The 14,656-nt window shown below is 30.1% G+C and overlaps 1 protein-coding gene across 1 annotated transcript; it reads right to left on the bottom strand.

The window, feature by feature from the left end:
* Positions 1-10,274: 10,274 nt before the first annotated feature.
* LOC120087256 (small ribosomal subunit protein eS4x) lies at positions 10,275-13,662 on the bottom strand. Its single transcript, XM_039044193.2, has 5 exons — positions 13,503-13,662; positions 12,112-12,189; positions 11,830-12,010; positions 11,286-11,383; positions 10,275-10,935 (listed from the first exon to the last, which is right to left on the bottom strand). Exons 1-5 carry the CDS (start codon positions 13,503-13,505, stop codon positions 10,501-10,503), a joined length of 795 nt encoding a protein of 264 aa, XP_038900121.1. The 5' UTR covers positions 13,506-13,662; the 3' UTR covers positions 10,275-10,500.
* Between the last annotated feature and the right edge of the window lie 994 nt (positions 13,663-14,656).

The following is a 14,656-nucleotide window of genomic DNA, read 5'->3' as shown; positions in this document are numbered from 1 at the left end:
CATGTAGGATTTACTATTATAACTGTATATGTTGATGATTTAAATATAATTGGAACTCCTGAAGAGCTTTCAAAGACAATATACTATCTTAAGAAAGAATTTGAGATGAAAGATCTCGGAAAAACAAAATTTTGCCTTGGCTTGCAAATTAAGCATTTAGCAGATGAGATATTTGTTCATCATCAACCTATGTAGGAAAAGTTTTGAAAATGTTCTATATGAACAAAGCACATCCATTAAATATTCCAATGGAAACCCGTTTATTGGGTATAATAAAGAAAGATATATTTTGAACTCCATATGATAATAAAGAACTTCTTGGTCCTGAAGTACCATATCTTAGTGCAATTGGTGCGCTTATGTATCTTGCTAATAATAAAAGACCAGATATTACATTTTCAGTAAATTTATTAGCAAGATATAGTTCTTCCCAATACATTGGAATGGAATTAAGCATACACTTCGTTATCTCCGAGGAACGATCAACATGGGTTTATTTTATTCAAATAAATCAAATTTTGATATAGTTGGTTATGTATATTCTGGATATTTATCTGATCCACACAACTAGATCTCAAACATATTATCTATTCACATATGGAGGAACTACTATATCATGGCGATCGGTGAAACAGATCATAACGACCACTTCCTCAAATCATGCTAAACTTCTTGCAATTCACGAGGCTAGTTGATAATGTGTATGGCTAAGATCAACGAGTCAACATATTCGTGGAACATGTGGTTTTCCTTCTAGTAAAATTTTTCCAACGATATTATACGAAAACAATACAACATGCATATCCTAAATCAAATGAGGATATATTAAAAGAGATAGAACAAAGCATATTTCACCAAAGCTTTTCTACACTCATGATCTTGAAGAAAATCGTAACATCACTATACAACGAATTTGTTCGAAGGATAACCTGACATACTTATTCACAAAGTCATTACCAATCGCAACCTTTGAAAATTTGGTGCACAACACTGAAATGCAGTGACTCAGAGATCTCAAGTGATGTTTCTATGAGGAGGAGTAAATATATTGTATTCTTTTTAAGAGTATCAGATTATATGAAATATATGCTCTTTTTTCTTCACTAGTATTTTTTTTCTAGTGGGTTTTTTCTAGTACGGTTTTGACAAGGCATATTTTATATATAATGGGCATCTAAGGGGAAGTATTATAAATATGTTTAATTATATGTAATATAGATGTCCATTATTAGTGTCCATTGACCATGTGTTACTTATCAATCACCTCATGTGTTGTCATGTGTCTCAAGATTACACACTATTAGTGTCCATGTTACCACATCTTAGTTGCCAAATTGTCTATAAATAGTGGCATTTTGTGGGTTTTAGAAGACATACATTGATGATCAATCCAAAAATATTGGAGAAAGTGGAGAAATTCATATTTTGTTATTTTATTTACTTTTGTTATTTATTTATTTTATTATATTTTAATACCATATTATATTTTATTGACATATATGTGCTCCCATTTTTACAACAAATGATAATGATGATAATAATAATAACAAATTATTGACATGTTTGAAGGACCATCCAAGAAAGGATGAGAAACTTTGTCTTCAAACGATATAATGACAAAGATTACAGATCTTTTGGGTCAATAGAGTTGCTGAGTCATTAAGTTGTGTTTCCAAATGGTCAAATATGTGTCACACCCCGTTCCAGATTATCTTACCTGAACCCAAGACATGATGTAATGAAGGTAGATCCCGAGCGTGCACTGGAGCCTACCGTCAAATGTTCCTTGAACTTGAAACTTAACTTGAATTAAAAAATACTACGTACACATCCCAAAAATCACTCTTGTTAACACTCCATGCTTGGCTACATTTAGCAACAATCGGATGAGTCGGGTAGCAACTTCTGATATGCTAATTCCTGATGGAACTCAAGAGCAACCTTGTGGGGGAAAACAAATTTAAAAGATTGAGCTAAAAAGCCAAGTGAATGGTGAGAGTTTATACAAAAATAATTTGAGAAAGTGGTAACATATCTTTTCATATTATATTGTTACAAAAAAAAGAACAAGAAACAAGAAAAATTATCAAATATGTTTCTGTTTCTGTTTCTCCTTTTCTTTCAAGAAACGGGAAACAAGAATAGTTATCAAACATATTACTGTTTCTAGTTCTTAAAAAGCAAGAAAAAGAAACGGAAAATAGGAAATGGGAAATGGAAATGGAAATGTTACGGATCCATAAATTTCTAATAGTAGCAACAAAGTAATTGTGTTGTGGTTTGGGGATTTGAAAACAAATAAAAGACGTGTGTCACCAAAAAGATCCAATTCTAAGGATTATGGACTCAACAAAGATGGAAAAGTGACTGAATGCATAGACAACATTCATTTGATGATATAAATCTATTAATCCTCAAGTGACTGATTGCAGCTCAAAAAATTTCAGGTCTTAAAGGCATACCAACATCAGGAGTATTCATAGTGTATGTTGCTGGGTTAGAGAAAATCATTTCTTTATATAAAACATCACCATCACGAGCCTTAAGTACTCAAGTTTTCTGAAATAAATGTATCCATCTTATCATTAGAGTGATTTTAAAGATGATAAAAATGATTTTAACTATTTTAAAATCATTCTCAAGTTTCAAACAATTCCCTAAATTGGAGCTGAAGTTTTTTTCCTCCTCTCACCGATAAATTAATCTCTCCCACCATAATAAAGTAGATATCAAATACATACGAGATTTAGAGGACTAGAGATATATATATTGAAAAGAAGCATAGACCCTTTATTGACGTAGAAAATAAAGCGTCGACGGAGAAGGTTTTCTTTGGAGATAATTGTATTTAGAAAGGCTCATCCACTCCCTTTATTCGGAACAATATACATCTAAACACTCATTCCCACTCCCATGTAATCAAAAACTTAAATGAGACTTGAACGCACGATAGACTTAAAATAACAATTTGATCACACAAATAGGCCTAAAATCATTCTTTAATCACATAATAGGCTTAAAAATCAAATTTTAATCACAAATAGCTAAAAAAACCAACCTTTGAAATCGTATAAGCATGGCTCGACGCCATTTCAAACTAATGAACTTTTAACATAAAAACATTAGACACATATTAGAACATGCATATATACCAACTGATAAGAAAATGAGAATATGTGAAAATTAATAACACTTACACAAACTTGCCATGAAAATGAATACCAACTTGTTTAATAAAATAAAAAAGAAAACTTAAACAAAGCCAGTAACCCATTAAATTAACAATGTAAAAATGAAACTCTTCATTAGCTACCATAACTACAGGATAGCCATATAATAAGAATCAACAACGTGCCTAAAGAAAATTATGTGCTTAAAGACTTAACCACTTTTAAACTATTCAAAATTACCACCTTTGTGGGCCAAAGTAGTGTATACTAGATTAGGAGACAATTTGTAACCTAACACTTTGGATGTACATTGGAGACTTAAGCATTGAAATTTGAGAACCACTTCACTCTTTCAAAATTAAGATTCGTTCATTTACCAGCATCTTGATCTACGAAATACTACTTAAATCAAAAGGAAAAAGAGAAAGAATAAAAAAAATGTTCAAATAAAAAATCTAAATTCCACAACACAAACTAATAAACAAACTTATTAAAATTAAAGAGGAAGTGAATAAGGCACACAAAAGATTTAAAATACCAATACATAAGATAAGAGAACGTTGTGTCTATTTATATGAATAAACATACTTTTTCTTCTCTACAAGTGACTTTTACAAAAATGATGGGTAACTCTCTTGCTATGAATGGCTAACACAAAGTATTTTATAACTGTTATGTTCCATAAACTCATTATTACTACAATTAATTACCTCTTGAATTTATATGTTATCTTAGAACATTCTTACACGATAAATTCTTAATGCAAATTTTCTTGATAGGCATCAATAATAAGGTAGACATTACATTAACGTATATAAAAGATAATAAACCTTGTGAACTTATTTATATATACCTCCTTATTAGAGATGTTTACTTTCAAAAGCTCCTAAATTTCATCTATCTAAAACTAAAACTAAAACTTTCTTCTTTTTTTTTTCTTGTATGGGTGTCAGTGTAAAACATCTTGACATGTGTGAAGGACCCTCCAAGATAATTTTGTTGTTGTTTTATTATTATTATCATTATTAAAAATAATTGAGAAAGAGGGAGCTCAAAATAAAAAGAAAGCTACAAGGGGGAGAGTACATTGGTAGGATTATCTTAAAATCGGTTGAAGAACAAACTCATGATGTTCCTTGGACAACTAGGAAAACAAACTTTGGAAATAAATTAAGAAGTCGGTTATAGAAGAGGGAATTTGGAGCTTCTTTTTGGTATTTATATGTAGCATATCATTACACATCTCATATGTGTTATTCGACATTTAGTAGCATTAACCCACAAACCAATAAACAAACCTCTAAGGTTATCTTTTGTAGCTTAAACATGTATATAGAGAGTTGAGACATACAGGTGGATCATATTTAAGTGATAACTTAAAAGGTCTATAGTAGACGGATAAGGTTGGGTACCTTATCCTGGTGCCTGGTGACACTACGAATACAGTCCGTTTTGTAGATGTTACAATTGTTGTAAAGTGTTACAAATGATCTGATCTTGATCATTCATCTGGAGACATGTGAGTGGGGTATAAAAGGATTTGTATAAGATCGGACCACGAAATAACTAGTCTCATTATATAACATTGTTCATAATAGACTTACATTTTACCAAGATGATCATAGGTGACATGACCTGAATCCTAAGTGAATTGTGAACTTTTACCTATGAAGGTTGTCCTTTGATTTGTATGGTAAGAGTGGCCAGATCACTGACTCAATAAGCCTACCATTTTGGGGATTCTTCTGAGTGGAGAGCTGGGAACACAGTTACACAAAATGAAATTTACTCATTCCCTAACGTCTAGGTAAGTAGATAAATTGCTCCATTAAGAGCTGATTCTGGGGTTGAACAATATGGTGCTACACATTCTCTTAGCCCGAGAGGGGTTTGGTCATAATTGGACTATGACTTATTGTTCATTAGAGGTGTTCATTAGAGGGATCAGTGGTAATTAAGGAGTTAGATATAACTATAGGGGCAAAATGGTAATTTTGGCCTAGTTGTACTTACGAACAATTTGTGAAGAGTCATCGCACCGTTGACTGGTTATATCCAATGGACACAAAAGTAGTACGAAGAGTGCAGCTACCGGCTTTTAGTAGAGTGACCACAGCTAATGGTTGTTGAATAATTTAATTAAAGGAATTTAATTAATTGTTTAAGTATCATTGGAGTTTCAATGTACAAGTCCATAAGGTCCTCTGTAACTCAACTGGAATTATTGAGAATTAATTTTGGATTAATTTGAATTATTTAAATTAATCGAGGGAATTAATTATATGTGATATAATTAATTTAAATTAATTATAAGTGATATAAATAATATAATGTATTTGGTATATTATAATATATAAATTTATTTGAGAGGAAATAAATATTTGAATATGATTCAAATATTAATTATATGGATGAAATTCATATAATTAAATTTAGTACAAATGTGATTTATTTAAATATCACAAATGATTAAGAGAGTTAAAACTATAGATTATATTGTATTTGATACAATATAAAAACTATAAGTTATGTGTTATATATGATATAATATATAATTTAATATATATTGTATGATAAAATAGTTATTATATATATATATATATATATTAAATAATTCATTTTTATTTTTATATTATTATATTTTTTTTAAAAAAAATTAATATGGGAGGGAGTTGTAACTCATTCTCAACTCCCTCCCCCTCTTTTCTCTCTCAATATTACGTGGGTGGTTTTTTTTTCTTGAGTAAACCTATCATCTTCTGCACATAGAAGATTTTAGAAAAATCGATCGCATTAACCAAGATTCACACAAAAGAAAATTTTCCCTCTCAAATTCTCTCCCTCTCCCACAATATCAGAGCCACACACTCCTGATATTCTCACCCTACCCTAAGGAGAATAGAGAGGAAACTCTTGTGGTGGTGGCCTTTTTTATTTGTTGCATTTTTTTTGGAGATCATGTTTCCAAGAAGGTTCATGACTAGTTCGGGGGAATCCGTGAAGAAATTGTTCGTCAAGAGTAAGCACTTCCATTTCCCTAAATTCTTTTTTTAAATGTATGCAGTAATTTTTGTTTTGATACGTAATTTATGTACTTTAAGTTTTGATTTCTGTGAAAATAAAATTCGGGATCGATCTCGCTTCTGCTATGGAACTTAGGGTTCATTCACGTATGACTATGTTTCTCTGCTATTTACCTTGAGATTACTTGATAAGTAGTATGACTACATTTGCTCTATTATGCAACTGGAGCTTGCTCGATGTACAGTTTGACCATGTTTCTCTGCTATATACATTGAGTTCTTCCTTATATAGTATGGTCACGTTTGGGACAGGTTTAGTGAAGCTTTATACAAGTTCATATTCATGTTTGATAGAGAATGCTCATGATTTTAATAATGTGATAGTTTTCAAGTTTTTAAATTATTCATATTTTACATCGATTAATAGTTTAGGTTTACGCTTGCGAGAGTATGTTAATGATATTCTATATATGATAATTCTCTTAAGTTTTCAAACTACTTATGTTTTAAATAAATTTACAGAACTTCTATTTCTATTTAATATAATTATGATTTTCTCAAATTATTTTCTATAACCTCACCATTCATGGTGTATTTTCAGCTTAACATTTTCAAATTATTTTTTCCCCACCAGGTTGCTTTTGAGTTTCAACAGAAGTTAACAAAGTTGCCACCCAAATCATTAGTTTATTAGGACAGGGAGTCAAGCATAGAAATTGTGTAAGTAGTATTTAATCCAGTTTAAGTTTAATTTTAAGTTCAAGACAAGTTTGACGGTAGGGTTTCACCACACACTCGGGGTCTCCTGTCATCATAGTCTGCTATAAGTTCAGATAGGCTAATCTGGGATGGGGTGTGACAGGTAATAATAAATGTGAAAGATTCATAATTTTAAGTTGGACTTTCTACAATAATAGCCTAATTAAATAGGTCAAATTATAAAAATGTTTCATTCACCATTTTTTCCATAAACGACCTAATTGATTACAATATTACATAAAAAATCAAGCCTAAAAGTCCATAATACCCCATTAATTTCAGGTCATTTAAAAAAAAAAAATATATATATATATATACAAATATGGAAGTCATGTGCATTATATCGGTTTTTCTAAAAATTGTTTATTTTTCTCACTCCTTACTTCATTTTTTTTCTTTCCCTCAACCACCACCTACAACACCTTCCCCATCTTTTCTACATTTTTTTCAGTTTCAAATATTACATGAGTTAATTTCAAACCATAGTTTATGTTATAATTTATCATGTTACTATTATTATTATATAATATATATTTACAAAATAACTAAATATATATATATATGTTGAGAATATATATCTCAACAGAAACGAGATTAAAATTAAAATATGAATATATATTAGTACTTATTCTAAATACATTTAGAATAACCTCATATATATACATAAAAAACGAAACACAAATGAAAACAAAGATTTGTGACAATAATTCTGCATTAAATGTAGTCTACAAAAATTGGGAATTCTAAATTTTAAGTCAAAATCTGAAATTTGTAAAAGATGAAAAAATAAATATTTGCAAAAATAACTAAATATACATCTCAAGTTGAAATATATACGTGAATATACATGATAAAGTATGTGAAATATATATATTAATAGAAACAAGATTAAAATTAAAATATGTAATGTATAGTATATAATAATGTTAAATTTGTATTAGTTCTATAAAATATTTGGAATAAACTTCGTACATATATCTCAAATAAACATTGTATGTATACACTAGAAACAAAACATAGATGAAAATGAATATTTATAACAATAATTTTATCGTAAATATAATCATCGAAATTAGGGATTTTGAATATTTTATCAAAATTCAAAATATGTAAGAGAAAAATTTGTGACAAATTTATAACCAATTGGAAAAAATTATCCTTCAAAAGAAAAAACTCTTAAAATCTCAAATATTGTATTAATGTAATACAAACCAAATTTAACAAATATTAAATTCGGTTTGAATTTTTAAAATACTTTAATTATAAAATAATATAAAAATTTAATATGAGAGAGAATGTATTACAAAATGATACAAACATTTTCTTAAAACTAAGGGATATATACCATATTTGTTAATGACTATAATAAAAAAAAATCATTAAACGAAGATATACAATTAATGATGACATAATTAATTAATTTTTCTTAAAGAAGAAATCTCTAAATAATTATTACTAAAAAGGTTTTGAATTATTTTTAATATTTTAATTACAAAATAATACAAACATTTAATGGAAAAGAGAATGTACAACAAGGTTAATCCCAAAAAAATTAAAAATTTAGTTATGAAATATAATTAAAGTTTAGGACATTTGTAAAATATTGCTCGTGAAGTAGGTCAATTTTATAAGTCTTTCTTCTAAGTAAATGTGATACAAAACAATTTCATTACATTTATAATTGTGACCCATCACGATTAGACCAGAGTGGTAAATGTGACCTAAGTATATAACAACATTTTAAATAATTACAAATATAGCAAAACCTATCAGTGATAGACTCTATTGGTGATAGACTTGTATTAGCGATATGATCTATCACTGATCAACTTTTAAAGCTATATCTAAATTTTGCTACATTTGCAAATTATTTACATTGTGCTATATCTACTATCTTTCGCTATCTTTTCAGTTGCCCCTTTGATTTGTGAATTTTCATAATAGAATTAATTTAGACCCTTAACCTTTAAGATTCATCCAGTTTTACAAAATGGACGATTAGTTGCATTGATGATTCTCAAAAGAAATCATAACTAAGAGTCTAAATTAATACACTAATACAGTTATGAAAGTTTAGAGGTTTAATCGATACAATTATAACTCTCACACAATGTTTTCCCAAATAAAATGTAATGGAAAGTAAAAATTAATATTTTCTTTTATAAATATTCGTAGTTTAAATTGATATAATTATTAGTATATAGTTTTAATTGATACCACTCTCAAAATTTAAGTTTTAGGGATAAATTTTTATTTCCCATGATTTCTTTTTGTTCATTTTTTAATATATATTTTTATTTTATTTTGCTGAACTCAAATTATTGGCAAAACAAAAACACATATGAAACAATGGATAAAATGTGAATGTAAATTATTTCCGTATGGGACGCGTGAAAATTTGTAATTTTCTTTTAAGAACATAAAAAACTTTATAAAGTAGCCAACTTGATTACGTTGATGATTAAAATATCATTTTGGTCTTTATATTTTAAAATTTATTTAATTTAGGTCCTAACCATTTAGTTTTTAGTTTTTAGTTTTTATCATTAAGCTTATATCATCTACATTTCTTAAAATGATTTGCATTTTTCTTAAGTACAATGATTGAATTTGTAGCTAAATTTCAAAAACAAAATCAATTTTTTGAAAGCTAAACAAAAATCAAAATGGTTGTCGAGACTTTAGTGGTTGTACTTTCAATGTCCAATTTTGGTCGATGTATTTTTCAAGAAATCTTAAATTTAATCCTTATTTATTGTTGATTTTTTCAGAAACCTTGTATAATTGTTTTTAGCATTTCTCTAAATTTTGAGAATTTACTTGCATATTATATTTTCTTGTATGAAAAATACTATTATTGTTGTTATTTAGCAAATTTTGATATTCTCCGTTTTGTCTTAGTCTTCCCTTTATGTTCATGCTTATTGTCCCATTGATAAAAAAACGCTATCATGCATAATTAATTCGATAATTATAAGAATTGATTGCAATGCTTTGTTATAATCAATAGCTTTAGGGAATTAAACTTATCCCGACTTGTTTGAACAAGTGCTTGGATACATGCTTGATTGATTTGATTTTGTAAGCTTGAGATTAACATTACAATTGGATGACATTACCTTGACTTAAATACCTTTTTAAGATTTGATTTATTTCTTTATTTATCTTTAATTTATTTTTCTCTGTTTTTACAATCCAAACCCCCAATTTATTGGTGTTGTGAATTCAACTTTGAGAAATTGATTATGATGGTTCCTTGGGAGTTCGACTTATTCGATCTAATTGTACCACATAATCCTGAAATATATGTTGGTGAACAAGATTTGGCCAACAAATCCAAGTTGAAGGATATTTCCATTTACCAGAAAAACAAGTAACCTCATGAAGCAAAGAGTCTTGGAATGGCAAAGTCATAGCAATAACCTCAAATAATTCTAGTAAAAGAAATAACAAAGCATCTGCCTTTTTTGGGGAGAGATCTACTTAACCAAAAAACAAAACAATCAAGAGCAAAATCCCACCTTTCATCATGACTACACTTACACGTCTTATGCGGTGACTGCGGCTTGGCTTGCCAACCTCTTCCTGGCTTCTTCGATGATGGATAATTTAATACCCTTGCCCTTGGGTAAGGACACCCATGGCTTAGTTCCCTTGCCAATTGTGAACACATTGCCCAGCCGAGTTGCAAATTCGTGCCCGGTTGCATCCTGAATGTGGATTGTCTCAAAGCTTCCCTTATGCTTCTCCCTATTCTTTATCACTCCAACCCTGCCCCTGTTTCTTCCACCAGTCACCATCACAACATTTCCTACATCAAACTTGATGAAATCAGCGATCTTGTTGGACTCAAGATCCAGCTTGATGGTGTCATTCGCCTTTATCAGAGGGTCAGGATAACGGATTGTGCGTCCATCATAAGTGTTCAGATAAGGGATGCCCTTTTGCCCAAACTGCACTGACCGTACTTTGCACAGCTTATACTGCAAAAAATAATATGAAAGTCAACCTTCAACCGTCCAATTATATGATGGACAACAAACAAAAAAAGCAGCTAACTTGAAGTAATCGAACTGAAAAATGCAGAATCATTTTAGAATACAATATTTTTAAAACTCAAGGACATAGTTGTACCACCTATAGAACAGATCCTGTTCAAGTATGGCCAAATTTTAGAATTCGATATTCCTACCACACAAATGCTAAACCTCTCCCCTATGCTTTATGAACTGTTGATAACAGACTCTTTGTAATTAAATCTATTTTCCTTTGAAACTAGTACAATTTATAAAACAAGATTGTAACAAATAGAAGGTCAAGGGCAGTAGCTAACCTTAGCCTCTTCATCCCTGACTGAGTGTAAACGGAATCGGCCTTTTGTGTCATAAAGAAGCCGGAAATTCTCGTTTGTCTTGGGAATTGACACAACGTCTAAAGAGGGGGGGAGAGACAAAAATTAGTGTTGTGCTTAACATGTATATACAAAAGTAATAAACAGAATGAACATCTTCCACTGAGAACAATGGGAAGAAAATGCTAAAACAAAATAATGGTAGAACTAACACTCACGCCACCAGAAAGACATAATATACAATTTACAGTAAGGACCCCACCAGCCATTAGTAATAGCCTAAAGCGTAGGGGAAGCACTAGAACCAAAGGAAGACAATGTCGATATGCAAGGATTGAAATGATGAGCTGACACTCCATTACTTTCATAATTCAGTTCATAAAATCAACGGCCAATTCCAAAAAATAAAAAATTAATTTAGCAAGCTATTCTAATAACTCCTATGGTGGTAATTATGTGAAAGGGTGGTCAATTAAATATGGGAACTCAAACAGTAGTATAGTTACAAAGTTTAAGATGACCATACCCATGAAACCAGCAGGGAAAGTCTTGTCTGTTCTGACCTTCCCATCGACCAAAACATGTCTTTGCATTAAAATTGCAATTACCTCACGGTATGTGAGAGCATATTTCAGTCTGTTCCTCAATATAAGAATCAAAGGAAGGCATTCCCTGGACTTATGAGGTCCAGATGAAGGTTTGGGGGCCTACAAACAGATTTGAGAGGTAGAACTAAATGTCAGAAATAAGTGTGATGCATAAACTCTAGAGAAAACGTAAAATAAATGAAACTACAAATTTGACTCACAAATGCACCACCAAGTTTGTCAAGCATCCAATGCTTTGGAGCATTGAGTCTCTTCAAATGTTTCTTCAGTCCTCTTGCCTGTCATAGCCATAGGCATTAATTTCAATGAGAAAAGAATATCTACTCTACTTAGAATACCAAAACACAAGCATTTACACAGAAATCCAGAGATCAAAAGGAAAAAGAAAGGATAGCAGACAAAAATGTGCTGATGAATACAGTCCCATACAAGGGCACATACATCCAATAATCATTGTGCTCCTAGAAACAAATTCCTAGCCATTTTATCATCACAACCTCACTAGGGTTTTCTATAAATTAATAAGGTCGTAAGCAGAACGGTCTTTTTTTAATAGAAAACATAGCTTTCATATAGAGAAAATGAAGGAATACAAAGGCATAAAAAACCAAGCACACAGAAAAAAAACCCTAAAAAAAATGGAGTCCAACTAACTAAAACATTGCCTAAAGAATAGTTACAATAGGTCTTCGAAATTGAAACTGAAAGGGAGACATAAAACTTCACAGAAGACCAAACAACATTAGGATCCCTCTCCAATCCTCTAAACACTCTATCATTTCTCTCTCCCCATTACACACAAAATAGTGCACACCCCCACCTCCCAAGGAAAACAACCCTTCTCCCTGAAAGGCGGATGGAGGAACTCCTCAACTGAAACACTGACACACCAATCTTAAATAGCCAACTTAAATTACATGATGGTGCAAGCAGAACACAACTCAACCACGAGCATTAGGACACATAAACCAGGATAAGTAACTTGTGTAAGCCGTGGGTAGACATCTGTACCCAACAGAAACAATTTAATTCCTCTACAGAGAACAGATATCGTCCAAAAGAATTAAACAAGAACAACGCAACTCAGTTATTGTGTATTCAATACGTTTCCAAAGTGAAAATTGTCGTCGAAATAATTCCATGCTCTAAAACCCCAGAGAGAAAAGAAAGAAAAGACAATAACCCTTCGACTTCAAAGAGGAAACAGTAAACAATTTAACATTAAGAACGTAAAACTAGTGAAACCCAGTTGAATAGAAGAATCAATGTGCCACACAAAGGAATTAGCTAAATCCTTCGCTACTAAATTGTAATTAAAAAAGGGGGGGTCAGTTGAAAACGAAATCAAAGAAACCAATCAAACTTCTATAGAATGAATCCGTTGGTAAAAATTTAGACATTATTGTCCCGAACAAATTGTCTCAGAAGAATAACCAAATGAAGGCGTAATCACATCACAAAGTGATCCATCTGCAGACGAAGGAGTGACCCAAAACAGATAAAGAAGTCTAAAATTCCACGAGGATAGAAAGAAGAATAGAATGGAGAAATGAATCAAAGGAAGAAACGGGTTAAAAAAGAGATCACTGACCATATCTTCAGGGAGCTAAAATGGAATCGGCGCCGGCGTCTGTGGGGGAGAGCTAGGGTTTTCTGTAAGTGTGAGAACGAAATATAAACGGCTTGGAGGGAGAGAGGAATTTAATTTCTTATTTTTAAAATCCTTTTTTTTTTTTTTAATAAAACCTTTTAATTCTATAAACTACCAAGGTCAACGTAAATGTTGATGTTTAATGTTATAAAAATGTTGCTAGAAATATAGATAAAATTTTATAAATATTTTTTTAAAAAGTTATAAAAATAAAAAATGAAAAACAAATACTTAATTTAGTAGATAAATATTTTATGCTTTTTAGGTTGTGGTACTGTTATTTATCACATTTGGCAAGAGTGAAATCTTTGCGTTCATGGTGCTACTGTGTATCTTCCTAAATTGGTCAATTAGATTGTTCGGTCTGAAGTTTTTCTTTGTTGTTTGCAGTGGCATGATGTCTCATTCGTGACATTTTATTATTTATATTGTTAATAGGTTTATTATTTATATTGTATTTATCTTAGTGACATTTTATTGTTCATTTATTATGTTTGATCATTTTTTTTAACAATATAATGAAAAAGTTGATTCATTTCTCATGTCAATGTCAAACTCTTGAAAAATGCGAAACTATTGTTTAAAATGTCGACACATCAGAAATTTAATATCATGTTTATTCTTCAACTTTCATCATCAATTTAATTACTAAACATTGATATGTAACCATTTAATCTTTAATCTTAAAAAATGGAATAATTTAATTTTATAACAAGTTAGTTAATAAAACATTAGCATCTAACAAGTTAAGATTTATAACGATTTAATTAAAGAAAAATTGTAATGAGTAGGAAAAAAAAACAAATTTGTAAATATTGCAATAGTTCTCTAAATTTGTAAATATAACAAAAAAAAAAAAAAATTAATTTCTATATTTTTTATTATTCCAATTTCTACCTTGATTTGAGATATCAACGAGTATATATAATATAATTTACATTTGATATATCAATCAACTGATATAATTTGTATTCGATATATTAGTCAACCGATACTAAAAATAAAGTATATTCAAATGATATACCATGACTTTGATTGTGTTAGGGTGGATGTTATTTATTTGATTATGGTGAATATTCTTTTATTAATTTTTA

The sequence above is a fragment of the Benincasa hispida genome, chromosome 9 (assembly GCF_027475165.1).
Source record: "Benincasa hispida cultivar pf3 chromosome 9, pf3_genome.v1.1, whole genome shotgun sequence".
NCBI lineage: Eukaryota > Viridiplantae > Streptophyta > Magnoliopsida > Cucurbitales > Cucurbitaceae > Benincasa > Benincasa hispida.
This window is presented reverse-complemented; position numbering and strand designations above follow the sequence as displayed.